At 33.3% G+C, this 26,305-nt stretch overlaps 1 protein-coding gene across 1 annotated transcript; it reads left to right on the forward strand.

Moving 5' to 3' along the window:
• The first annotated feature begins 14,026 nt into the window (after positions 1-14,026).
• LOC122607857 (tRNA pseudouridine(38/39) synthase) lies at positions 14,027-24,514 on the forward strand. The gene is made up of 15 exons (XM_043780925.1): positions 14,027-14,208; positions 14,311-14,370; positions 14,998-15,118; positions 16,379-16,451; positions 17,414-17,459; positions 18,207-18,317; positions 19,012-19,093; positions 19,713-19,809; positions 20,109-20,169; positions 20,300-20,430; positions 21,454-21,562; positions 21,711-21,834; positions 23,358-23,465; positions 23,545-23,619; positions 24,192-24,514. Exons 1-15 carry the CDS (start codon positions 14,173-14,175, stop codon positions 24,263-24,265), a joined length of 1,308 nt encoding a protein of 435 aa, XP_043636860.1. The 5' UTR covers positions 14,027-14,172; the 3' UTR covers positions 24,266-24,514.
• The last annotated feature ends 1,791 nt before the right edge of the window (positions 24,515-26,305 follow it).

Raw genomic sequence — 26,305 nt, forward strand, 5'->3', positions numbered from 1 at the left:
GGAGAGGCCCACACTTCTTTTTATCATGGTGTTTCGGAGAGGTCCACACCATATGAAAAATATTTACTCTTTTATGGACACAAGTGGTTTTGTGTATGCTTATGTTTCTATATATTTGTCGATTTTTGCAAATCCCCTACGAACTTGAATCGAGAAACAACAACGCAAATATTATAAATAGTACTATTTGGTTTGACATCTCTGTCCGGGTTAGTCGCACTAACCGGAGAACGGACATATAATATTTGAATATGAGCGGGATGCTATAGCCTAAGGCATCACAAGAGGGGTAAATTTATTAACGTTAAGGTCTTGGTTCAAGGCATAAGCATAATATTATAGTGATTTAAATTGATAATTGTATGCGTTACATTATCATTTTTATCAAAATCTTGTGGTCCATAAAAGCTATCTATTTTTATATTTTGGCTTGACACCGTTATCACTGAACATTTGGAGTCCACGGTAATGTTTATGGTAAAACCTATGTGTTCGTCAACTTTATGCTGACGTCTATTTTACATGTATTTCTCAAGAATTTAGAATACATGAAGCATACGCATGAAGCATACTTTTTGGAGTCACAATATCATATTTGAAGAATTAGTTAGATAATGTTATCATGTCTTTTTAGTCTCACTATGAACCCAACATCACTTTTGTAATCTATACAATGATTTTTATATCAATGATATTGTAAAACGTCTCATCTAGAGGTCGTATGCTTGCAATTTGTGTTGTGATCTTGATTAAGCTCACATCGCCATTTTCGGGGTGTGGCATTGGGTGTGAGTCGACCACACCTTCAATTCCCCTAATATATTTATGTTGTAAGATTAAATTTGGTAAGTTGTTTTCTATTTTTAATATTTGTTATACTTCATTATTAAAATTTAAAAAATTTGTGTAACGTATGTTGAATCTTTCGATATTTATGAGTAATTTATACTTTTCAAACAAAAAAAGATTTTCTAACCATCTAGCAATATACTAAAATATGATTCAAAAGTTTTTTTTAATAGACATCTTACGTATTCTTTAAACAACATATCTTTGTAATTTAATTATAAATTTCTTAATTTAGCGTTATGTTATACTATCAAACACTAATATTAAGTAATTAATATATTATTGTATTGTTTGTTCAAAATATATCTATTACACATATTATCTTATTATATAATTTAAAATATAGTATATATCATATATTAAATCCAAAATATAGAAAATTAGTTTTATACCCGGCCGTTTACCAGGGATAACAATCGGACATAGACTTGAACGCAGGTCTTAATTTTAACATATCAACCGTTACCAGGGAAAAAATCACATCTTTTAACAATAAGTAAATCTTAAAACACAAAACATTGATGGCGAAATAAAAAGTTGTAAAAGATTTAGTAGTTAAAGTGTGAGATACTATATTAAACGTTATCACCCTAAAAATAATGATATAAATCAAAACATAGTATAAAAACCCAAAAAGGCAAGTTGATATCTACACAACACGCTACCTAAAACACAAAGAGAAAAAAACTAGGTAGGCTGCTGAGCCAGCTGCCTGCCAACATGAATTACTATTCACGTGAAATTATTTTAAATAGTATATAATATGTAAAACGTAACCTAATGTGGAGATTAAATTAAAAATCAACTTAATTTTACTAATTTCTATTTTAGTTTACACTTGTAAAAGCATATATTGATATTAGATCTATACCTAGCTTTTTATTTCAATGACATGTATTCATTGTTGGAAATACCGAATAAAGCACTTGTCATTGTTTTACTAATTACGACACAAGAAAAGTAAATAAACAATAATAAGAACATGAAGATAAACGAAGATGAGCAGAAAGTTTCAGTCCTGCAGAAGACAATGAAATAGAAACAATAAGTGTTAAAGGAATCGGGTTTGTGTTTGACACAATTCCCTTAAACAGATTCGTCGTCTGTTCCTAGGGTACACCCCCTTGAAGTAGAGTACTGCCGGACTTAAGCATTTGCATGAAACATGAACAAAGCACGGGAATGATATGCTGATTTAGAGAATTGAGTGAGTTTTTTATGTGTGTTTTTCCTCTATTTTCAAGAACCAAGGTGGGCTTTTATACACACCAAATGGAAAATGAAACTCATTCCATAATCATTATCAATAAATTGATTTAATGTTAATTGCAACTTATGATATAAATTAATAAATTTGTTATGGAATAATTTTCCATAATATGTTATTGAATAATTTTCATTTTCAAATTTGCACTTATTTACGATATACACTAGCATAGGAGCCGCACAATGCGGCGAAGGTCGTTGCAGCGACAGTGTGATGGTGGGGGCGATTGTTCGTGGTGAAGAGCCGGAGACGATGTCGAGTTGAGTAATTTATTCATATAAAAAATTAATTGATGTAAAGCGTCAATGAAGATATTTTGAAAAATCAATGATTGATAATGTAATTTAAGTATTAATGTTAAGAGGTAGTATATATAGTATTTTAAGGGGTGTAATGTGTAAATGTTACACAAATTTCTACATTCCAAAAATAAGAAACTAGTTTTTTAATATAGTATTCATGGACAAATGTAGTTGTTCGGGAGTCAATAGACTGTTCGGAAGTAACTAATCTCGCATTAGCATTAGTAAGGGAAGAGAAAGAGTGTATTGATAAATATTACGCTATGGAATTTCATTTCCAATTTTTGCACTTAACACACCACTTTGAGATTCTACGTCTCATTCACCTCTATCCCAATTTGGACATGTCTTAGTTCAATTGTATAGTTTTTACCAGAGGCTACTGAAAGGACCAAACTCGACTCGACCATTTTATAAGAATTTTTTTTTTTAAAGAATGTGCTCAATTATAAATCTCGACAAATACATTTACCAAAATTCTTTGTAAAAGACAACGCACAAAAATTAGAAATTTCGGCATGACCTTTTCGTAAAATCGACATTAGAAACCTGTTACGGATAATAAGTTTTCAAAATACATTAAACCATAATCACTACATTACTATTATAAATATCAAAAACTCCTTGAATAACGGTTGACATAACAATAGCTTTACCAAAATGACATATCATGAGCCAAGATCAAGAAGGCCACTATAGGTTCTATCATCAATATCATTTTATCGCGAATATGATATGCTTTAAGCTTTACAATTCAACTTCAATCTTTATATTACTTAGCTTTGTTTCCACATCCGGGAAAACCTATAAAAAGGGTAAACACTAAAAGGTAAGCAAAGCTTAGTAAATAATCTTGCATACATTTATACACACAAAGGAGGGCAATGCACAAAGGACTATTACATGTAGCCTAATGCACTGTCGTACCCTTTTGCACTTAACGCATTACATGGATCCATATAAGCTATATCAACACAATCGATATCAATAATCTTGGGATTCTTAGGTACCATTCACAAGAGGTTCTTAGGCTTCATACATCACATATCAAGAGGTTCTTAGGCCTCATAATCACAATGCCGCAAGTTGGGTTTAATGCCAAATCGATTACCACACACGGAATTCATCATCATATGGTAATCGACTCAACGCATATATAAAGGTATGCAAGAATACTCCCCTCATTCGCGACCACAAATCAACAATTAAGATGACCGCATGAACATAATACATATGCTTTCAACCTAGCAAAAATTTCAAGTACATAGAAAATCATCAATCACAAACTAGGCCATCTAGCCACAATTAATAGCATCTCAGCACCAAACCCATATTTTATAATCTCATATTGCTCTTGGTTTGATTTACAAAACATAAATCTCTTATATCTTTATCATATGGCCAAATTCATTTTCATAACAAAATCATCATTTTCATATTCGACTAGGTTAACTTCAAACAAGCATAATCCAAGTTCTACTTCATCTTTTTACATGATTCCAGTGGCCAAATTTTGAAAAAACATATATCCACCTTTTATCTTTAGTAACCATCATGTAAATTATCCTTTAGAAGTGACTTCTGCTCGTTTTAAACGCACAAACATTTGCTGTTCAAACCAATAAAAACATATTTGACCTTAATGACTTTAAATAATCATAACTTGAGTTCTACACCATATTTTAACCTTATTCCAGTGGCCAATTAAAAGGGACACTAATAGATACATTTTATCTTTAGTGACCAACACAAGATTTGATCTGTATAAGTATGTTTTACTCATTTCAAAAACAGACACAAAATCATTTCTTACTGAAAGATCAGAATGACGTTATTGACTTCAAAAATTCATATCTAGATTTTACTCCATATTTTCACCCCATTTCAGTGGCCACTTCAAGATGCCACATAAACCTACATTTTCTTTTTAGTGATCAACAAGTGAATAATCTAATATAGGGGTGTTTCACTCGTTGCAAAATCAGAGGCAGAATCTGTCAAATTTTGTTGTCACTAACATTCATCAAAACTTTCATGTAACCCAACTTGACACCCTCAAATTGATTAAATTTCAAGAACCCTAACTTGTATTAAAGCAATTTAACTCATTTAAAAAAAACACAATTTCTTAAATATAATTGGTTGCATGAACCCTAATTCTTGCAATTAAAATCAAATTAGGTTAAAGGAAATTATTACCTTCAAGTCACAATTTCTCTTCTTTCCCTTTTCTTGAATTCAAATCACACACACACACATATATCTCCTTCAATCCCCCAATATAATCTTGATAGGATTACTTGAAGTTATTATTATTATCATTCTTTAGAAAGATTGGTTGATTGAATTGAAGGTATGAAATTGTTAAAATGAGATTAAGAGGAGGATTTGTTACTGAAGAAGAAAAAAAATGAAAGAAAATAGAAGAAGGTGGGTTGGCATCTCCATATGATGCCACACCCCTTTTAATTTTTCTTGGGTATTTTACCCGCTATCCACTAAAGTTCTAACTAAATTAACCTTACATCTAAAAATAAAATACTAGGAAACCATTTTAATGTCAAAATTATAATAAAGATTAATTTTCATTGGTATAAAAAAATTTTAGGATGTTACAACTACACACCCACCAAAGAGTACTCGATATATGTCACTCGATCATACATTTATTAATTTCAAAAGTTAGAAAAAAACTACTTTATCGAACATTCATTTTAGGGCAAAGCATTGGTACAACAACTGTATGTACTCTTAGATTCATTGAAATAATTTTTAACTTTTACCTTTATAGTTTTCAGATTAAACACAAATCAACCCTCCATACACCTTTGTTGTACACACCTTGTGTACAGCCCCACAGTACTTATAATTCACCCTTCATTTTAATCCATAATATATTTCAGATACAAAAGTCATAACAATAAATAATACTTTATGTCATTTTAATATTTCAATTAAAAGGAAAAAGAAAATGCTCAGTGCTGCCTTCCGCGGGTTTTGAGCCCAATACCTCGCCGGTGTATGAGGGGGGTTAAGTTGTAGGCAAACCTTACCTTTATCGAAGTAGAGAGGCTGCTTCCTTGTTCTACCTAAATGGTAGAAAAGACCCTCCAACCTTTGCATGAGATGAAGATCGAACACATGATCTCTGTCTCCAAAGACCAGAGTATTTACCATGGATACAATCATGCTGCTTCAAATTACTTTAATATTTCAATTAAAGTAACAACTATATCTATTCTTTATACATCAAATTACTCATTTTTTTTCTCAAACAATGATCCTTTCTACCTAAAATACCTCCCTTATTACTACTACACTATCTCCTTAATTAATATTTCAAAAATACACTTAATGATATAATATACAAAATTTATTCTTGAACTCCTAAATAACTAAATTATCCTTTTACATTAATAACCTACACTATTCGTCATCGCCGTCACCAACACTACCCTCAGGCCATAGTGCCATCACCAAATTTCTACCACTGATTTTCGCTATTTCCTTTATAATTCATTATAAATTAAAAATGCATATACATGTAATATATTTATGGTGCATGTTTTTACTATCAAACTACTATTGTGAATACAAAATTCATATAATTTCAGTTTATTTATAGAAGTATTAACAATAAAAAATATGATTAACTTTTACATTTTACGGGTATTAAAATCACTATATTAGTATATTATATAAATAATAAAGTTAGTTATTATTTGAGTTTTAGTTTTTAAAACATTTAATAAAAACTAATAAATAAATTTAACTTATATAACTAAAAATTAACTCAAAGCTCTAAAAATTTTACATATGCCACAACATCTTATATATTTTAAACTAGTTGATAATTTTAAAGCCCCGTGTTGCGAGGCCCAATTATCTTTAACATCATACATGTGATTACCTTCAGAAAGTAAAATTAAAACTAAGTATCACAAACAAATAAAATGCTAATAAAAGAAAATCAAAAGTTGTGTTCATACGTAAAGTCCCATTTGTATTTAATTTTACAAATCACAAGTAGACCAAAGAATCACAAAGATACTAAACGTTAACCCAAAACATCGTAAATGAAATGTGAAAAGAACTAAATCAAAAAATAAAAAATAAAACATTAAAAAAAGGGAGTCAAAAGCATTCAAAATTAAAATAAAGGTCTTTTAAAAAAAAGTGATGCCTCGTGACAAGGTGCAACAAATTATGTCAAGAAAAAACTATAATAAAACGTAAAAAAGCGCTAAGAAAAACATGGGGTGCTAATATCAAAAAGAACAAAATGCTAAAAAAATTGAAACGCAAATGAGAAAAAGATCTAGATATAAGAAAACATTCAAAAGCTAGGGGCCAGAAGCGTTAAAAAAAATGTCATGCAACATGGTACGATCCGGATAGTTGAGGCGTTATTCACTTGGAAAGTGATAACAACAACTATTAGTCATCTACCACAAATGTATATGTTTTACTGCATAGTTTACAACTGCGTAAAGCATAGATTGTTGTAGATGACAAATAATTTCCCTATTCATTCATTGATGGTTAATATAGATTAATTAATTAACTTGACAGTAGTCTTTGAGCTTTAGCTGAATGATTGAAAGACCATTACCCCTTGCATGAGGTATTGTGTTTAAGCCTTGAGTAGCACATAAGAATTAAGTCATTTTATGAAGTGTAACACCCCGAACTAGGGCCCGGAATATTACAAAAATTAAATAGCACATGATGGAATTATCGTAGGCAACTAAATGAAAATAAATAAATTCGGTGAATTCAATAAGTTTAAGACAAGTACAAACACAAAATGCATAAGGAGCAAGTAGCCATCACAAGTTTACAAAACAATCTAAAAGATGGCGATCGATCCTAAGCATAATGCAAAAGAAGGGCATGTGAATCCTTGATCCATGTAAGTCTAAGCCCGGGTCCAACAATCTATCAAATCATACATCTTGTCTTGGGTTCACCTGATTACCTGAAAAGTGTACTGAACAAGTCAACACGAGGTTGGTGAGTTCGTAGAAATGGTTCACAAGGAACCATTGTCGATAGTCACAATGTCTAATCACAATAAGACCATATGGCATAAAATAGTTACGTGTAATAAATTAGTACAAGTGATGTAAATGTCCAAGTCATGTATCGTATGTATGCATGTGCCATGATGAATATCAAATGCAAGCCAACCATGTCACGTAAAGGGTTTGCATGTGTGTAATTCGCATAAATAAGTGAGCTTGCGTGTAAAGCGCGTAAATAAGTATACATTACGTGTAAAGTGCATATATAAGTATACGTAGCGTGTAAAGCGCATAAATAGGTATACGTTGCGTGTAAAGCGCATAAATAAGTATACTTTGCGTGTGAAGCGCATAAATAAGTATACGTTGCGTGTAAAGCGCATAAATAGTATACGTTGCGTGTAAAGCGCATAAATAAGTATACTTTGCGTGTAAAGTGCATAAATAAGTATACGTTGCGTGTAAAGCGCATAAATAATATACCTTGCGTGTAAAGCGCATAAATAAGTATACTTTGCGTGTAAAGCGCATAAATAAGTATACGTTGCGTATAAAGCGCGTAAATCATGAGTAACAATACGTATATGTCCATTCCAACACAATCCAATATCCATCCATTCCACTACACAACACGTACCTACACTTCGGAGGATTTTACTTTCATCAAGTTCTAGATGCTTGTATACAGGGTCACCCGCAGCCTTCCCACCATGTAACACCCCACCATTGGCGGAAACATGAGGTGTCATGAAAAGTACAACACGACATGGAATTACATAGATACTGCTAAATGAAATAGAATATAATAAATATATTCCCAAAAACATGAGTTCAAAGTCATAACAGCGCTAAAAAAATAGCTTATTACAACCGGTTAAAGAATCTCTTTCTAGTTGCTCTGAAACAATTAGGAGATTTCCAAAAAGAAATAATCCAAGGCATGTAGCCATAAAGTCTGACAATAAATAAGGAGCACTAATCTTCGAAGTCCAGTCTAACATAGCAGTCTGTATCCCTGATTAACCTGAGCACCTGAAAAGTAATACTAAAACGTGTCAACACAAAGGTTGGTGAGTTCGTAGGTTTTAGTCAAAAGTCTAGTCAAAGAAATAAGTCTTTTGTCGATTCTTTTAAATCTAAACAAGTAATAGTTCAATATGTAACGAGCAGAGTTACGCCATAATAAGTCCAAAAGTCTCAAGTCTCAATGTCTCAAAGTCCGGTCTTACGGTACCTGCCTTAGTCCAAAGTCTCAAAGTCTCAAGTCTCCAGTACACACAAAAAGCACGTCAGATAAGCACGACATAAAGCACAACACATAATCACACATATACAACAAGACAGAAGCACGTCAAATGGCACAAGTAACTCTATACGCACAGGCTCAATATTGAACTTAAACAGAAATCGACAAAACTGTTTGATATATCAGTATACTTTCCACCCCAAAACTTGTAATAAAAAGGGGCTACGAAACTCACCTGAAAGCAGCACAAGCACAAATACCCTAGATGAACGAACAAGAACACGAACAGCCAAATACACCTGAAACACGTACACTATCTGTCCAAAGGTCCTACACTGTCCACAAGTCAACCAGTAAGTACATACTTAATTGTACATGTTTATGTCCTATACTAGTGTCAGGAGAAATGTCATTATATCTTGTGTAATGTCGTATTATATATATAATAACTTTGTTGTACTTGAAAGACTTGAAATGTCGACGACTTTAAGTTTAGTCTTTCAGAGAATTTAAGTAAAGAGTTTAAATCCAGAGAACTTATAAATTCTTCGGAACTTGACATGACACAGAGAACTTAATTTCAAAGAACTTATTTTAGAGAACTTATTTCAGAGAACTTATTGTGAAGAACTTGTTTGAAGAACTTATCTGAAGAACTTGTGCAGAGAATTTATTTGAAGAACTTAAACAGAGAATTAACTTTCCAGACAACTTATCCTTGGAGAAATTGTTCAAAGAGTTTAGGTGAAGAACTTATGTGGAGAGTTTGTTTAGAGAATTTATATGGTGGAGAGTTTATGGCACATAACTTGTTAAATTCTTCGAAATATTAAGACACAGAATGTGTTAAGTTCTTCGAATTATAAGACACAGAACTTGCTAAGTTCTTCGAAATATAAAGGCACAGATGTTGCTAAGTTCTTCGAAAGACACAAAATTTACTAAGTTCAAAGAATTTATCATACAGAGAGTTTGTGACAACAAGAACCCTAATGTCGACCAAACCAACAGAAGAAGAAGAAATATTTTTTTTTAAAGATTCAATACACAACACAATTTGGATCTAGTCTAGATTTATAACGAAACTCCTATAAATCAATATATGTATACTTACAAATATATAATTCGAAACATATATATATATATAAAACTGAACAATATGTATATATATATATATTAAACCGTATTGTAGATGTATATTTGATGAGATTTACATAAACAACAATTTATATGTTTAAATCTAATGCAATCTTACCAAATCTTGAAGAAACAGAATGAGATTGATGAATTTTGATGATGATGATGATGGCTGAATATTTGGAAGAAAAAGAAGGAGGAGTCGATGGCCAAAGAGAAGAAAAAGAAAAGAGAGAAGTAGAGAGCTTATTTTGGAGAGTTTAGGGTTTTTATAGTTCCCTCAAAGCCTTGACTCAATTTTGACTTCTTTGACCTTTAAGAAAACTCATTTGACCCGACAATTAAAGAAAACCCGAGCCTCATAAATTTACTTTGTCGACATAATTATTTGTAACTTTTAAATAGCTTTCAAACAACTATAAACATGACTATATTTGATAATTAAATCTTTAATTATTTAATATTTAAGTACATCACGTAAATTGGCATTTCCACAAGACAACTAGTATTCCTTTTGTTCACGAGTCCACACACACTTTTTCCAAAGTCTATCCGCTCATAAAACCCGAACAAGACAAAAATCTAATTATTCCATGATAAAGTCTTAAGGTCTAACGACGTACATAGACGAAATAAACTAAAAATGACCGGGAAAGTGCATAACCGACTTCCATGTAGGCACAACTATCCTAACTAATCATGATATCACAAACATGCGCAAAACCAACCAAGTAATGGATAAACCGTCAAGTAAGTCAATCAGACAGTCAAACGACTAACAAGTAGTTGTACACTTTCCAGCCCAAATCTCAAGCGAGCAGGGAGCTACGGAACTCACCTTAGCCTTAGATGTCGTTAGAATGAGCTTAAGCAGGTGAGTGAGGAGCACAACGATCACAACCCTATTACATCAACATCTTATCATCACATTATATCATACACTATGCCACAACCCCAAACATGGTTTATAAGATGAGTCTAGAACATTTGGTTAAAGATATAAAAGTTTTGGTTGAACACGAGTTGAGGTTTGACACTAAATTTTGACGGAGGAATCAAAGCGTTACACGCGCCTTGTTATGGATCATTAAAATGTAAGAATGAATTTGGGTTAAACAACTAAGGATTAGACACTTTAGAACACAGAATATACATAATTAGCAAATATGTGGCACGTAGGAAATGCATGTGGCACGTATTTAGCTTTTTCAGATATTTAGGCAAATATGTGGCACATGCACATGCATGTGGCGCATATTTGACTCTGTTCGGGCTTTACACAAAAACGGTGGCACATCCATTACTACATGTGGCACATATTTAGCATTTCAGTTTTTTGACAAATATGTGGCACATGCATACATGCATGTGGCGCATATTTGACTCTGTTCGAGCTTTACACAAAAACTGTGGCACATGCATACATGCATGTGGCACACCTGGGCATGTTCTTGCTTAAAACGGGTTTTCACATCAAAATCGACCCGAACTAGTTTTCAAGCTCGAATAGACGTTTTTGAACAGAAACAAACATAACCCATCAAATAATTTCGATCCATAACATCATTTCTTGTCTAAAATCGTTCATGAGCCATTTCGAAAACTAGAAACCCTAAATCAATCCATTTTGGGTTTTGAAGCTAGGTTTGACCCATGTGAGACTTCCAACATAATTTTGTTCATAAATGGACATATCCCAAACCAAAATCCGACCCATTTCATCAATAAATGTCCTTAATCGATTTTGACCTAATTAAAGTCAAATAAAACTTAGTTTTTGACTAGCTAGAGTTTTGATCCGATTTTGACTCAAGGTTTGTTGGTTATGATTTGAAACAATATTTATTACAGGAAATAATGATTATGAGATAGATTTAGCTTACCAAAAGTCACCACCAAAGCTCAAACCCGAAATTTGACCCAAATGGAAGAATTCTTGCACTTAATGAACCCAAATTTTGATATGAGGAGTAAATGATGATGGAGATGTTGTTTCTACCACCAATTTAACCCAAGAACATTAAATGATACTAGAATTTAATGAGAGAGAGAAGTGAAAGCATTTGTGTGTGTGTGTTCTTGCAATTTTTGAGAAAGAGAGTGAAAATTAATTGTGATTGGTGGATGGAAGGAAGTGCAAGGATTAGGGGATAAGGTTGGGTCATGGGTTGGGTAAATGGGTTGTGGTTAGACCCATGGGTTGAGCCGTTAACATTACTAGTTAATTGAGTATTACTCATATATCGACTCATCTAATAAGTTGGTCCATCTACCCGTTTAACATGTCATCTAGTCAATAAGTCACCAAAATGAGTCCAATAATATCATTAAGTACGAAAGTTAGTCAAATTACACATAAGGTCAAATGAGTCAAAATAGCGGATGTTACATGAAGGCTTGACCTGCGTATACCCAGGTTCAAGTATGAGGGAACTTTACTTCGAGGGAACTCTCTAGCGTGAACCCGATTAAGACAATGTATGCTAGACCTTTCGCTGTCAAATCGCGACACGAAATTTGGAGTGAAATTCATCTTAAATAAAATAAATAAATTTATAGTTAATGGGATAAAAATATAAGTTTATCAACTTTAAAGGTCAAGTTAGATAATCATCAATCTTAAGATTAAAATTAATTATCAAAATTTAAACTTAATATTTAAATTTTAACCATTTTTATTACGATAATTAAAGTTGTTTGAACTTACAAAAACTATTAAGTTTGATCAACTTTAAACAACAACAACAATAACAGAACCCAATCCCTGCACGGGGTATGGGGGAGGTAAACTGTAGACAGTCTTACCTCTACACATATGTAGAGAGACTGCTTCCATAGGGACCTCCGGCCACAAAGATGTGCAAGACGGAAAATGAGAATTGTTTAGAAAAACCATACCTATCTGCTGAGAATCTGGCAAGAAGAAATACCTGTCTGCTAAGTCTGGCTACTTTGCGGGTCGGAACGAGTATCAACCATGCGCTTTACCGAAATCTTAGAAACATGTTTGACAATACAAATACAAAGGCAACCATATTGAGCATATTAAGCAACATAAAAGTAGCAAACTAATAGGCAACTCGAACAAGTAGTAAGAAACAACCAAGACAAACATACGTATAAATAAGAAATGACAAAACCTGAAAGGGACCCGATGGGAACGAGGCAGTAACGACTTCTAAACAAACTATGGAAAAAAAAGGGAATTTAGGCCGCCTAGCTACACTAATCCTAGTCCTCTCACCCGCTCTCCAAACCAATAAACTAGACCTAGATACCTAGTCCTCTAGATAAACTCTCATTGGTCATGTCCCCCGACAGACATTTTGGGGGAACAAACACAAGAGTAACCTCCCCCCTTGGTTTAGGCCTCTCGAGACTCAAGGCCAAAAACCCCTACGAAAGGTCACAGAGAGCCAAAGTCTAAAAAAAATAAAAGTCTACCTAATCTAATCCCATATGCCTTACCCTCGTAGTCCACGACCTCTACCTAGGAGCTCCTCTAGCGCATTCGGAATTTCGTCCTTCCACCTCCATCTACCTATCTCTTCCTGTCATGTCAAAGTCCTCTCTAGCATCGACTCACCTTAGCTGCGCCACTTCTCTAGGTCAAAACCTTCACAAACCTCCTTTGCCAAGGCAAAATGGGAAAAGATAACTATCCAGGTCACACAAAAATCCCACCCTAACCTAATATTCTACTTTAATCCTAGTTCTCCATGCCATCCTATCCGACGTCATGTCCTCCGATAAGCCAAATTCTATTAGGTCCTTTGCTAATCGATCCTCCCACCTCATCTTATGTCATCCCCTTCTTCGTATGCCATCCACGTGAATAGATTCCGCTCTCCTTAGTGGTGCTGTTTCATCCCTTCTCCTAACATAGCCAAACCATCTCAAGAGCTCTTCCCTTAGCTTGTTAATGATGGTCCTTACTTCAAGTTCCGCTCTAAAAGCTCCCATCGGGATCCTGTCTGCTAAGGTCTTCCCGCAAGTCCACCTTAACATCCTCATCTCAGCCACCTCTACTTGAGCCGCTTGGACTTTTGTCATCGCCCATTCTGACCCGTATAACATAGCCGGTCTAATAGCCATTCTATAAAACTTCCCTTTCAACTTTAGCGGGATCCTCTTGTTGCACATGACTCGAGTAGCTAGCCGGTCTAATAGCCACTTTATAAAACTTCCCTTCACTCCGTCTATCTAGCTTGGATTCAACTTCAAAGAGACTCCTAATTAACGTGGGTAACAAGAGTTGATGTACATCACTGTATCTGTATATTCGAGATTTCCAGCCTCTCCCGCATTTTGGTGAAACAAATTAATAATAAGACGAACCTCATCAACATGGACTTACTCTCTTCTTATCAAACCAAAATTAAGGTATATAACTACTTCACTTATATTATTTATTTAATTCAATTGTATTGTTATTGTTATATTAATATATTTTATTATATTTCTGTTTAATTAATTAATTAACAGGAACTGGAAGCAGAGAATGCAAGATTAACATCAATTCTTTCAACATGCACTTGCCACAAGGTTTTATCATAACCGTTATTTATACACTCTATTATTATTATTTTTTTATTGGAATTTAATAGCTGGTGTAGTAATTAAGGGTTTATAAACTCAAGATTAAGGCACTCCTGGTTTTACCCAAGAGTTCGATCTTTAGGAATGACAAGTGAATACTTGTAACATCTGGTTATCTAGGGTACGTGCAAAGCTTCACTATTATACGGTGAGGTTTCTGTCGTATACCGACCTAATGTTAAAAAAAATAAATTTTTTTTTTAAAGGTACTTAAATCTAGCATTATTTTGAGTTATTAAGGATTAAGTTGGTAAAAAGTGATGAGAGTTTTAGTGATGGAGAATTTTAGTGATATTGTGAGTAGAAACGAGTTTCAGAGGGTGTTTGGTACTGCATATTTGGGGAAGTCCGATAATAATATTTGTATATGTTGGATTGTATTTGTGTTTCACTCATAATTGCTCTGCATTTTAGTATTTGATGAAAAAGGAAACCTTTTACTTATTTTTTTGTATAACAGATTTCCCGTTTAAGTAGGTAAATACTAAATAGTACTATTATGAATTTGAACAATTTGAAAACTTTTAGAGTTAGTAGGGGATTTTGAATGTCTTTTTTTTCTACTTTTTGCAGGTGGAGAAGAATATTGATACTGATGTTATAGATAACAATACGTCTGAAATAAAGTTGGAAAAGTTGAAGTTGGGAAATTGTGTTGGGAATGGAAAAAAGAAGCCAAAGAAGAGACTTTCAGGTTATTCTTGTTTTGTATTAGTTGTTAAATCTGTAATATGGTCTCTCTGGCAGGCTATTGCAAGTCATAATAACTTACAAAGCATGTGATTCCCACTTTCAAGATTGACTAGGTGACATCAAAAGCATTCAAAGCCCCTAAACTTTCTGATGTGCTATTGTCTATTGCTATCTATCTGTTTTTTGAAATAGTATTGCCATTAGCAAGATTCTAGCATTGGCTGAAAATAAGAGTCACCAGTTCTCTTTGTGATCCAACCAAAGAAAGTAGTCATCAAGCTTGAGTTAGGTTGATTGATTGGAAATACCTAGGCATGTGGTATTAAGGCTGAATTATGTGATACTATCTAGACTCGAAGCCCACCTCACATGCTATATCTATGTAGGTTTGATTGTAATATTTGTTGCTAGTGTTTAGGGTCATCGCTCTGGGGGGTAATAAAGGTATGTGCTTATATTTAGTGACTTCCCATTGGTTAATAACACTGTTTTCCTATGTTCTTTGGCCACACTAATTCTTAGTTAGTGAGCTAAACGTGTTTATAACCCTCTAAGCCATTGCCAGAAGCTCCAAATACCTTGGCTGGCTTTTTGCATTAGTAATCGGATCTTGGATTTCTTTACATGGTCATTTCATCTTTACATATCTTTTTTCCTCATATTTATTATTCTTCTGGACTCTATTCATATCCCTTTTAGAAAGTAGGAAGATTCAGATCCTTTGATTAAGATGAGAGACAACTTGCAAATGTTGGATGCAGATAGAACATTAGTTAATGCTCATCATTTGATACAAGGTTAGGAATTTAGGATGTTAATTGGTTAGTTTAGCAAATTTTGTTATACGATATAACATGTTTAGACTGTCTATTAAACTTCCTGGTCTTCTGAATATGTTATAGCTGACAATTTGAAACTTTGATTGAACTTCTTTTCTTAATGCTTTTGTGTCATGTTTAGCTTTCTTTTGTTGTTTGATAGTTCAACATCTAGTATCATACAACTGCAATACTATGTATCTATGTTCTGTGGAGTAAGTTCATATATATTTCAAGCTACTCTGATTAAGCAAGCCTGCTTTGTTTATGCTTGCTAATTCTCTTAGTATCCAATGACAAACCAAAATATTTTATGATGAGTTGGTTATAAGTGATTCATAAGTTACATCATTGAAATAAATTTTGGGTAGATATTTTTTCACTAAAGCTTCAGTACAATAAGCTCCAAATGGCTTGTTCATAAAATGCATTCTATACTACAGGTTATGATTTGAACTCCATGAACCATCACTCACAAAGACTCGTGGCTCTGAAAATCATGTATTTTGGTCAGAGGTACAAAATTGATACTTCCGACTACTTCTCTCTACTAGTGTACTATGATTATGATCCTATTGTCTGTTGAGAATTGACTCAGTTCAATATCTTCTTAAAAGAAGTTTGGTTTACAATCTGTGGTTATAGCTTGCTTACAATCTTCTTCTAACAAAACGTCACAAAAATAGTATGTAAGAAAACAATGGATGGAGGATTGTATCTTGAAACTATCAAGCATGAGTGGACGACTTTCTAAGGTTTTCTGAATGTTTTAATCGTCACCTTAAAACCCTACAACTTTAATGGTTCGTTTAGAATGAGAGTGTAATATATCATAGTTCATGATCAAGGTCAATTTGGAAGTTCAATATCAATAACAGATTGAGGCAGAAAAGTTTATTATCAGACTTTCTTTGGTACTTGCACATCAAAAAGTTGAAGCTTTTTGCAAATTTTCTATAAAGCGTCCCTTACATTTTGATTTCTATTTTGTTGTTACTTGTTAGGGAAATAGTTTTTTGTTATATGCAAGGGAAACCTGTATAAATAGTTTCCTTCTTGGACCTTACAAAGCCAACGGAACTTGGTACACTCAGGTTACCTATGATTCATACAAGGTTTAGTTTCACCCGCACTTCACGCCGGGATAACCGGATAATCGGTAATTACAATAACCAAAATGAAAAACAAAAGTCAAAGGGAAAAGATAAAAACGAAAATAAGTTTATGGTGGAAAGATAAAAAAAGTTGTTGTCCAAACTGAAACTTAGAAAGATTTGAGTGCTAGAATAAAAGATTAGTGTAAGATTAAAGCTATAGTTCAAACAAAGGCTAAGTGGTAAAATGGAAAATTACAGATGGGCCCCACTTTTAGTTCAATTCAGTGGGGAATGTTTCGTCTGCCTCATTAAACCCCCTGCAAAGATTGATTATAAGGGGATATATGTTGTTATTAACAATTGTTGGGCGTAACATGACAGGTTTTATGGTTTTGCATCAGAGGCTCAGATGGATCCAACCGTTGAGGTTTGTCTATGAATCTGGAACTTAATCTGCTTGTTTGTATTTACTTTACAGTTTTCACAAATAGTGTTCGATTTTTGAGTCCAAGATCTAATTACCAGGCGACCACTTGTATACGAAGTTTAGGAAAAATGTCCAAAAGATGCCATATTCTGATATGATCCCACATCGGTCAAGTATGGGATTGGTTGGTGGTTTATAAGTCAAGGTGTCCCCTCCTCCTTTGAGCTAGCTTTTGGGAGTGAGTTCTACACCTAGCTTATGGCATGGTACGAGCCTATTTGGGATGGGTTCGTATCAATTGGTATCAGAGCCAGCCCTACCTTTCGAGGTTCCAACACTCGGAGTGGTGACCTATGGAGTGGTGGCTTGAACCCAAGGAGAAGGGTGCCAACCGTGACCAACATAGCCGTGACCAACGAGGACGTTGGCTCTTCAAAGGGTGGGGTATTGGTATGATCCCACATCGGCCAAGTTTGGGATTGGTTGGTGGTTTATAAGTCAAGGTGTCCCCTCCTCCTTTAAGCTAGCTCTTGGGAGTGAGTTCTACACCTAGCTTATGGCATGGTACGAGCCTATTATGGAATGGGTTCGTATCATATTCTAAGACTCTTCATAATACAACTATACTTAAGTTGGAAGTCTAAGAGATTACCATTGTATGTTTCTTTCAAGTCTTGTTGACATGGAAGTTATATAATGTAGTATGTGTGACTATTCTCTCGCTATTTGTTTTGGTTTTGTTTGTAGTCTGAACTTTTCAAAGCCCTTCAAAAGACAAGACTTGTAATTAGTGACAAGAAGGAGTTGCTGTATTCAAGATGCGGTAGAACAGATAAGGGTGTTTCCTCTGTGGGGCAAGTAAGTTGAAAAAGAAGTAAGTTTTATATTCTTATTTTTAATATTCTAATAGAAGTCACGGGCTCACGGTACGGATAATGATAGAATTTTGCAGTCACCTCTATGCTATCTGATTGTGCTTTTGTGTGTTTCTGGTTTTATTTCTTTTTACCTAAGTTGAGGACATGAATTTTGTATTGATTCTTGGGTATTTATTTGGGCTAGGCAGCATTTGTATTTCAGGATTAACACATGTTTGAATTAAACATTTAATGTTTTTTTTTTATTTTTATGGGACATCTCACAATTTGGCATGAACCTAAGATATTAGCCTGTAGAGTGACTCATGAACCTGTATGCTTTTGTTTTCTTAATTCTGTCCTGCATTACCTAATACTTCCCAGCTTTTTTGTAAGCAGTTATCTGTCACATGGCCTATACATTTTTGTATATGTTCTTTACTATTCATACACTTCTAAGCATCTTTAACTATTATATGTTCAATTTTGGAGTTGAAAAAACAAGATATAACTTTATCTGCTTGATTATTTCTACCAAACCTTTGCTAGAATGCCACATTTGCATGTTATATTTTTCTTAGCATTCAGATTAGAGTTTATACATGTGTGGTAACTTACCACTGGTAAGTTAAAAGTTGTGTCAGGAGCAATTCTTTGATTCTTCTGATCCTAATTATGATAATTTTTGGATGTAGGTTGTTGCATTACGATTAAGGTCAAAATGTACCGAACCTGGAGGCAATACTTCTGAGGAAGTTGTAGATAAAACACCAGATGGTCAGTTACATGCCGTTGTGTAAAATATGTGTTTGGATTTTAATTAAATGTGACCTATGCCTCTTTATGTCATATAAGTTAATGTCATATCTAAGATTAGTACTCCTTTCAGTTTAAGTTGCTTTTCCATGCTACATGGTCTGCTTCAATAAAATATATGTTTTGTACTTGATGGATTTTTTAAAAAATTTCCTTTAATAATTGGAGCTAATTTCACTATGGACGCCCCATACTAACTGCAAAGTTCTTTCTGGGCAAACTTTAAGTTAGCTATTCATCCAAGAAAAGTTAATTATTTGTTGGTATGAAATTAAAGAGTTTTTTAGTTGATGTCTGGATGAGGTAACATGGTTAAGTTTTACTCTTTAGTCACCCAGCTTCATGCCATTCTACATGTTACCCTGAATATGGACCACCAGGAGCTGTAAAATAGATTGCGACGATGAAAATCTGTCATACTTTAGTTAGGTTCTGATGTGATGATCTAGGGCTAGACTGCTAGAGGATGATTGCAACAACTGAAAGGTCATTTGTTTTAGCAGCCAGTAGAATTAAATAGTTTGGCTTTGATGTCTATAAAACATCTTGAGTTTATGGGCTGCTGGATTTATTTTTTCAGAGGGGGAGCTGGATTATGTAAAAATATTGAATGGAGTTCTCCCTGATGATATTCGAGTGATAGGCTGGTGTCCTGCTCCAGCTAATTTTAGTGCCAGGTTGTTTGTCCAACCTTGCAGCTCTTCTCGTTTATGATCTTTCTGTGTTTTTTTTTTTTAAAATGAGTTTAGGCAAGTTTGATCGTTCATCTTCATTTAGTTGTATGATTGTAATCTCTATAATCAATTACGGATCGCATAAGCTATGGCTTAGAGTAATTGTTGTTTCCAGTAAAGCTTGATGCAACTGAAGTTAATTATGCTTTATCCAAGTTAACATTTTGTACTTCTTTAATTCCCTTATGAACTTCACATGTAAAAATAAATGGTTGAATCATTGTATCTTGGTTTGTTTGCAGGTTTAGCTGTGTGAGTAGACAATATGTATACTTCTTCTGGAGGGAAAATTTGAATATTTTGGTAATGTGTTACACAATGTACTTATTTTCATGTCTTGAATGCTTTTAAATTTAGTATATAGCTTTCTGCTTCAATAGTGAAGCATTTTGTTTACTCCTTTTGATTCTTCTATGGTATGTGATGTTTGCAGGCAATGGAGAGATCATGTAAACGGCTCGTTGGCGAACATGATTTTAGAAATTTTTGTAAGATGGATGCGGCGAATGTGCATAATTACAAAAGGCGCATAACATCATTCGATATATGTCCTTGGAATGGAAGGTTTGAAACAAAGCAACAACTTCATCAAATTATTAATTTTTTTTTATGAAAGGCAAAGATTTACAACCACTTTTACAGCCACCTAATATTTACATTACTTTTCTCAAGTGAGTCTTGAATTTACAACCTCTAAGTTAATGGCTCACCCCAATACCGCTAGGCCAAGTACCCTTTGGTCAGTTAGGCTCAACATTGATCATGCGTTGACTGGAATATCTGTTTTGGTTTACCCAATGCCAGTTGTGTTAAATTTATAAGTAGGCTTCGTATCGGATTTTAGGCTATAAATAGCTTGTATCTATGCCTTCCTATAAAGCATTTAGACCCTATTAATAACTTAAAAGTCATGATTGGAAATGGCATATATACCCCTCAAAAATCAACTAAATTAATTATAGACATATATCTGGAAATGATATCTATATACTGATATTAACTTAACCATTTTTAATATTGAAAATATCTTTCTTTTTATGATATCTATAATTTGTAATTCTAACTAGCTAGATTCTAACATTTGCAAGCTAGTATTAGCAAATCACTAGGTCCAAACCAACCGAGAAAACGTTAGAACTTGTTTGTCACCGTTGCACGTGAGGGTGTAATGCTAGTTATTATGTATGTACATTAGTCTTTATTTAGTTTATATTATGAGGGTATATTGGTTAATTACTAGATATTTTAGGTTTTACAAGTTTAGAATAGCATTAAGTTCCCAATGTAAAGAGTTGTGATCACCAACATTTTGCTACCTGAAGGATTTACGAGTAATAATTTTAAGCTCAAATTTTACATTCTATTTAGTTGAATATGAAACCCTGTAAACTGTCTTGCCTGAATCCGATATGGAAAAATCAACCCAAGGGAACACCATTTACCGGGAAAGCAGTTCATCATTCTCTTCTTTTCTTTTATGTATCATGTGTATATTAAAATTTTAATTTCTTTACCTAAGATCTTTTGTGAAAGATGGTACGTACACTGGTTCTTTACCAAGGATTTGCTTCTTTGCGTGTTTAACAGTGATGAACTCTTCTTCATAAAAATCAAAGGCAGTGCTTTCTTGTGGCACCAGGTTAGGTGCATGGTTGCTGTGTTATTCTTGATTGGCCAAGGTCTTGAATCACCTGACGTATGTAACAGATGTCCTTTTTTAATTATTTAATATCTCTTTAATTTTGTTGAATTAGATAATAAAGTAAATACATAAGGGCCCTTGATTATTTACTATATAGATCGTATCCGAGTACTCAAAACTGAGATGAAGTCCGAATTTGTAGGTTATAGATGCTTTGCTTGATGTTGACAAGACGCCTAGGAAACCTCTCTACAAAATGGCCCCAGAGATTCCACTTGTTCTTCAATCTTGTGAATTTGAAGGCCTCAACTTTATGTGCTCGTCAGGTACCTGGTTTTTAAGTGAATCCCTTATTTAAACTTGGTTTGAGTTTATCTTATAATATATTTGCTGTATTTGTGTACATTAAGATTCGTCAAGTATTCGATTATGATCATCAGCACATCGACAATCACCAACTATTATTAATCTTTCAGTTAGCTCTGCCGTCCTCCATTAGCATGTAATCCACGAAAGTGATACTTTGTTCTGAATACTAGATGATATGAAACTTTGAACTTTATTTGGATTTGACTCCAGCGCTTAATTTATCTATGTAAGGACCAGTGAGCACAAAGCGAACAATACTTTCGCCTTTTACTAAAGTAGTTAATACGGAAATAGCGGTTATAGTGGCCGAGGACTGATATTTGAGATATTGGTTATAGCGGTGGCATAGTGGTAATATTTATATCATGCAACGTTTGTATATGTATAACAGTTAATACTTTATACTTAATAGTATTTATAAAAAGTCAAGCTTAAAATTTTAATATTTAAAACATTAGTGTTGATACTTGCAAAAATTAGCTTTTTTTTAAGTTTGGGCCAAAATAAAAAATAAAAAAATTTTAAAAGCGCTACAGCACCGCTATATTACCGCTCTAGCACCAATATCGGTAAAATAGCGCCGATTATAGCGGGACCGCTATCTCCCCAAACATGAAGGATAATAGGAGATATTTCCCCAAATTAAAATTCAAACATGTAATATATAGAGCTAAACAGATGGATCAATATCTTTGTGGTAATTCTTGTGCTATGTAATAAGTGTTTATTCTTAGTTAACAAAGTTAATCAAATTCTAACTTCAACTTTATTTATTGGACATTAGTGTGTTGCATTATGTACATTGTTGTTCATATCGACCCTGTAAATAAACTAGGGGAGGGTTTATTGATCCATGGCATGTAATTATGGAATACGGACCGATGGATCTTTTTACCAAATCAGCATCACATTGAAGACAATTTTGAAAGAAATTCAAATTTAATCATTGAATAAACATGCAAGGATGCGGAACTGGATGTTTATTATCTACATAAATAAAAATTTGGTTATGGATCAATGAAGCTCCATTCTTCACAAACACATGCCAAATCATTTCCCATCCAACACTGAATAAGAATTCTCCGAGACCATTTGTCGATCAATAGGTACCCGATGTGCTTGACTCATGCATGTATACATTTTTGTTGACAAATCTTATTGGTATTTTGTTAGCTAAGTGTTCATATTATTTTTATAGATTGGTATCAGTATTGCTAGTCTTTGAACTCGGAATTTTATTGGGGACTTGTATAAGTAGGATTTAGGAGAATTATATTAATGTACTTGCTTTAAGAAATGGATCCAGTATATTGCCTTGGAAATTTGTATCACTTAGGCTATATCAGAAGGCAAGTGCATTTCATTGATGTCTTATCAATTGTTCTATTTTTTTCAGCAAATCTCTTCTATGCTGTATTATTTTTGTAATATTGATTCCACCAGTTTAGCACGAGTAATATTTTTTCACCTTCATAAATAGATGCAAGACGAGCTTTGCAGTTACATTTAGAAAAGGAATGCCGGACATACAAACTTCAAGCTGCCATTTTCCATGAGGCTCTATCGAGTCTTTCAAAAACTGAAGATGGTATGTCCAGCACTTTGAGCTGATTAAATTGAAATTTTTTAAACCTGTCTATGATTCTAATACAAGTTCTAACGTGCAGATGAGAGTGTAATGAGTTGTAAGACCAAAAAGAAAGTCTCTTCTCATATTCCTATTATGTCACGTCCTACCGAACGTGAGCCCCTTCTTGGTCAATTGATTTCATGTCATTTTACTCATTTACATGACTAGTTGATGCATGGTTTCACTTGAAGTTAAATATAATGTCTTGATTAAGAGAAAAACATTTGTTGCGTGTCTTTTACCCAGTTGTAGAATAGAAACTGTGTATTTTGTTTTCTCCAAATCTACTACTGTTACATAGGTTTTATTGCCAGTTGACACTGTTATTATTGATGATATTTCCATGAAAGAATGAGCATTTTCCGTCAAATTTTGAAAATTTAGTTACTATAAAAAAATATAAGAAACTCATCTTACATGAAACCTTTTGCACAAAATTCTGGTGAAATTGAACACACCTCTTTCAATGAATCTTTGACCAAGTTATCTATTAATCTACTTTTGACGTTGCATAGCAATGCTCAAACGCTGTCATATGTAATAAGATTTCATAAACGGTATTTAAACATTTAACTTGTAATTCTAATAGCTTAAATGTGGTGTCAACAGTTGTCATCTCTGGTGATAGATTTTTGCTATTGTTGTCTGTTTATGTTATATTGCTAATTATCCAACCCTTTACAGCATCTTATGATGAACGGCGTGCTAAGTTAACTTTTTCAGCAGCGGCAGAAGACAAATCAGTTGTAGGCTTGTAGCCAATATGAACAGTTTATGAAGTCCAGGATCATCTTTATTCTGTTTCCTTTTGTCAGTCCATGTACCATTTATTCCTTTTGTTTTTCATTCATGTAACTTAGGTGGTGTACTTTTTTAATCAAACCCTTGAGAAGTAACTTATGAGTTATGACCCAGAGCAGGTAGGGTCTTTGTATCAGAATGAATTAGTGATAGTAGCAGACAACCATTAATCAAACGGAAAGGGAAAAAGACCCTAGAAGCTCAAACTTTTTTTTTTTTTGGTAGAGAAACTTTCACCATCCTCATCCTCATTTATATATGTAGACTTATACTTGCTATCAGGACTACCACCAGCAGTTTCTGCAAGCATTGGGTCAATGGGTATAACACAAAAACTTGGAAACGAATGTATTTACCGATCTAAAACTTCACAAATTATATGATGACAATAACGCACCCTATGAGTAGCGGGTTAACCACAAAATCCTAATGTGCAACGTTAAGCTTTAGAATCCACATGGCCACATATGTGTAAGAGTAAATTACACGGATGGTATCTGAATTTTACACGAAATTACTCTTTTGGTACAAACTTTTGCATTTCCCTCGGAAGGTACCTCAAGTTGTAAAATCCTACTCGGACAGTACCTATTTCTGACGGTCGTCTATTAGTTCGTTAAGTCAGTCACGTGTCGTGCACGTGAGGACTGTTTTTGTCATTTTCTTACCCCAAGGACCAAAAGTTTAACATAACTTGGGGTATGGTCCGAGTAGAGTTGCAAAAGTTTGTACCAAAAAGGTAATTTAAGGTATAGTTCAGGTACCATCCATGTAATGTACTCTTAATATTTCTATTAGTCTTACTAATTTATATATTTTTTGTTTTCCATTAATAATTTAAATCTTTTAACCTCACTAAATACTTAACTTATAAATATTAACACTTATAATGTTTTTGTTTCTATGTATATATTAAAAAAAAGTTTATTCTTTCACGTTCTATTAACTAATCAAAATATTAACATTTGTTGCTTATCATCACTTTAAGATATTTTTTTTATTTAAATCAAGATATCATAACGTACATTTGTCTATACTTAAAAGCTGGACGTTATAACTATGAGTTAACCAATTTTTGATTAAAAAAAATAGCTAATAACTAAAGAAAATAGCTAATAAGGTATGAATTAACAGGTAGCGTTTGAGTTACAAATAATTAAAAATATATACTAATTAGTGAAATATCAGTTTATAAAATTAAAATAAAAAATATTAATTTAAAATTTTAAAGTTATGTAAAAATTGTCGCTTTTGCAAATTATATTAAAAATTCGCTTTAAGATAAGAACTATTTCGTTATACCAAGGATATTGATTAGTTAATAGAATGTCAAAGAACAATTTTTTTTTTAATATATACATAGAAACAAAACATTATAAATGTTAATATTTATAAATTAAGTATTTAATGAGGTTAAAAGATTTAAATTATTAATGGAAAATAAAAAATATATAAACTAGTAAGACTTTTTTATAAACTAATATAAATATTAAGAGTACATTACACGGATGGTACCTGAACTATACCTCGAATTACCTTTTTGATACAACTTTTGCAACTCTACTCGGACCATACCCTAAGTTATGTTACACTTTTGGTCCTTGGGGTAAGAAAATGACAAAAACAGTTCGTACATGCACGACACGTGACTGACTTAACGAACTAATAGACAGTCATCAGAAATAGGTACTATCCGAGTAGGATTTTGCAACTTGAAGTACCTTCCGAGTGAAAATGCAAAAGTTTGTACCAAAAGAGTAATTTCGTGTAAAGTTCAGGTACCATCCGTGTAATTTACTCTATGGGTAATATAGTAAAGTTTGGGATCAATATTATAGGTAAAGTTAAAACCACTTAACTACAATTAAGAGTTAAGATTCAAAATTGATCTTTAAATCTTAACTTGGTTTTAATCTAAGGGTTAAAGTTGTTTCAACTAAAGTTGATCAATTTTAGAAAATCTTTATCTATACTATCTATACTAAATTATAAAGAAA

Source organism: Erigeron canadensis, chromosome 7 (assembly GCF_010389155.1).
Source record: "Erigeron canadensis isolate Cc75 chromosome 7, C_canadensis_v1, whole genome shotgun sequence".
NCBI lineage: Eukaryota > Viridiplantae > Streptophyta > Magnoliopsida > Asterales > Asteraceae > Erigeron > Erigeron canadensis.

Coding starts and splice junctions, on each gene's coding strand:
- LOC122607857 (XM_043780925.1), top strand. CDS start 14,173: ATGGACTTACTCTCTTCTTATCAAACCAAAATTAAG. Junction 21,563..21,710: donor AAGGTCTTGAATCACCTGAC/GTATGTAACAGA, acceptor CCGAATTTGTAG/GTTATAGATGCTTTGCTTGA. Junction 21,835..23,357: donor CAACTTTATGTGCTCGTCAG/GTACCTGGTTTT, acceptor CTTCATAAATAG/ATGCAAGACGAGCTTTGCAG.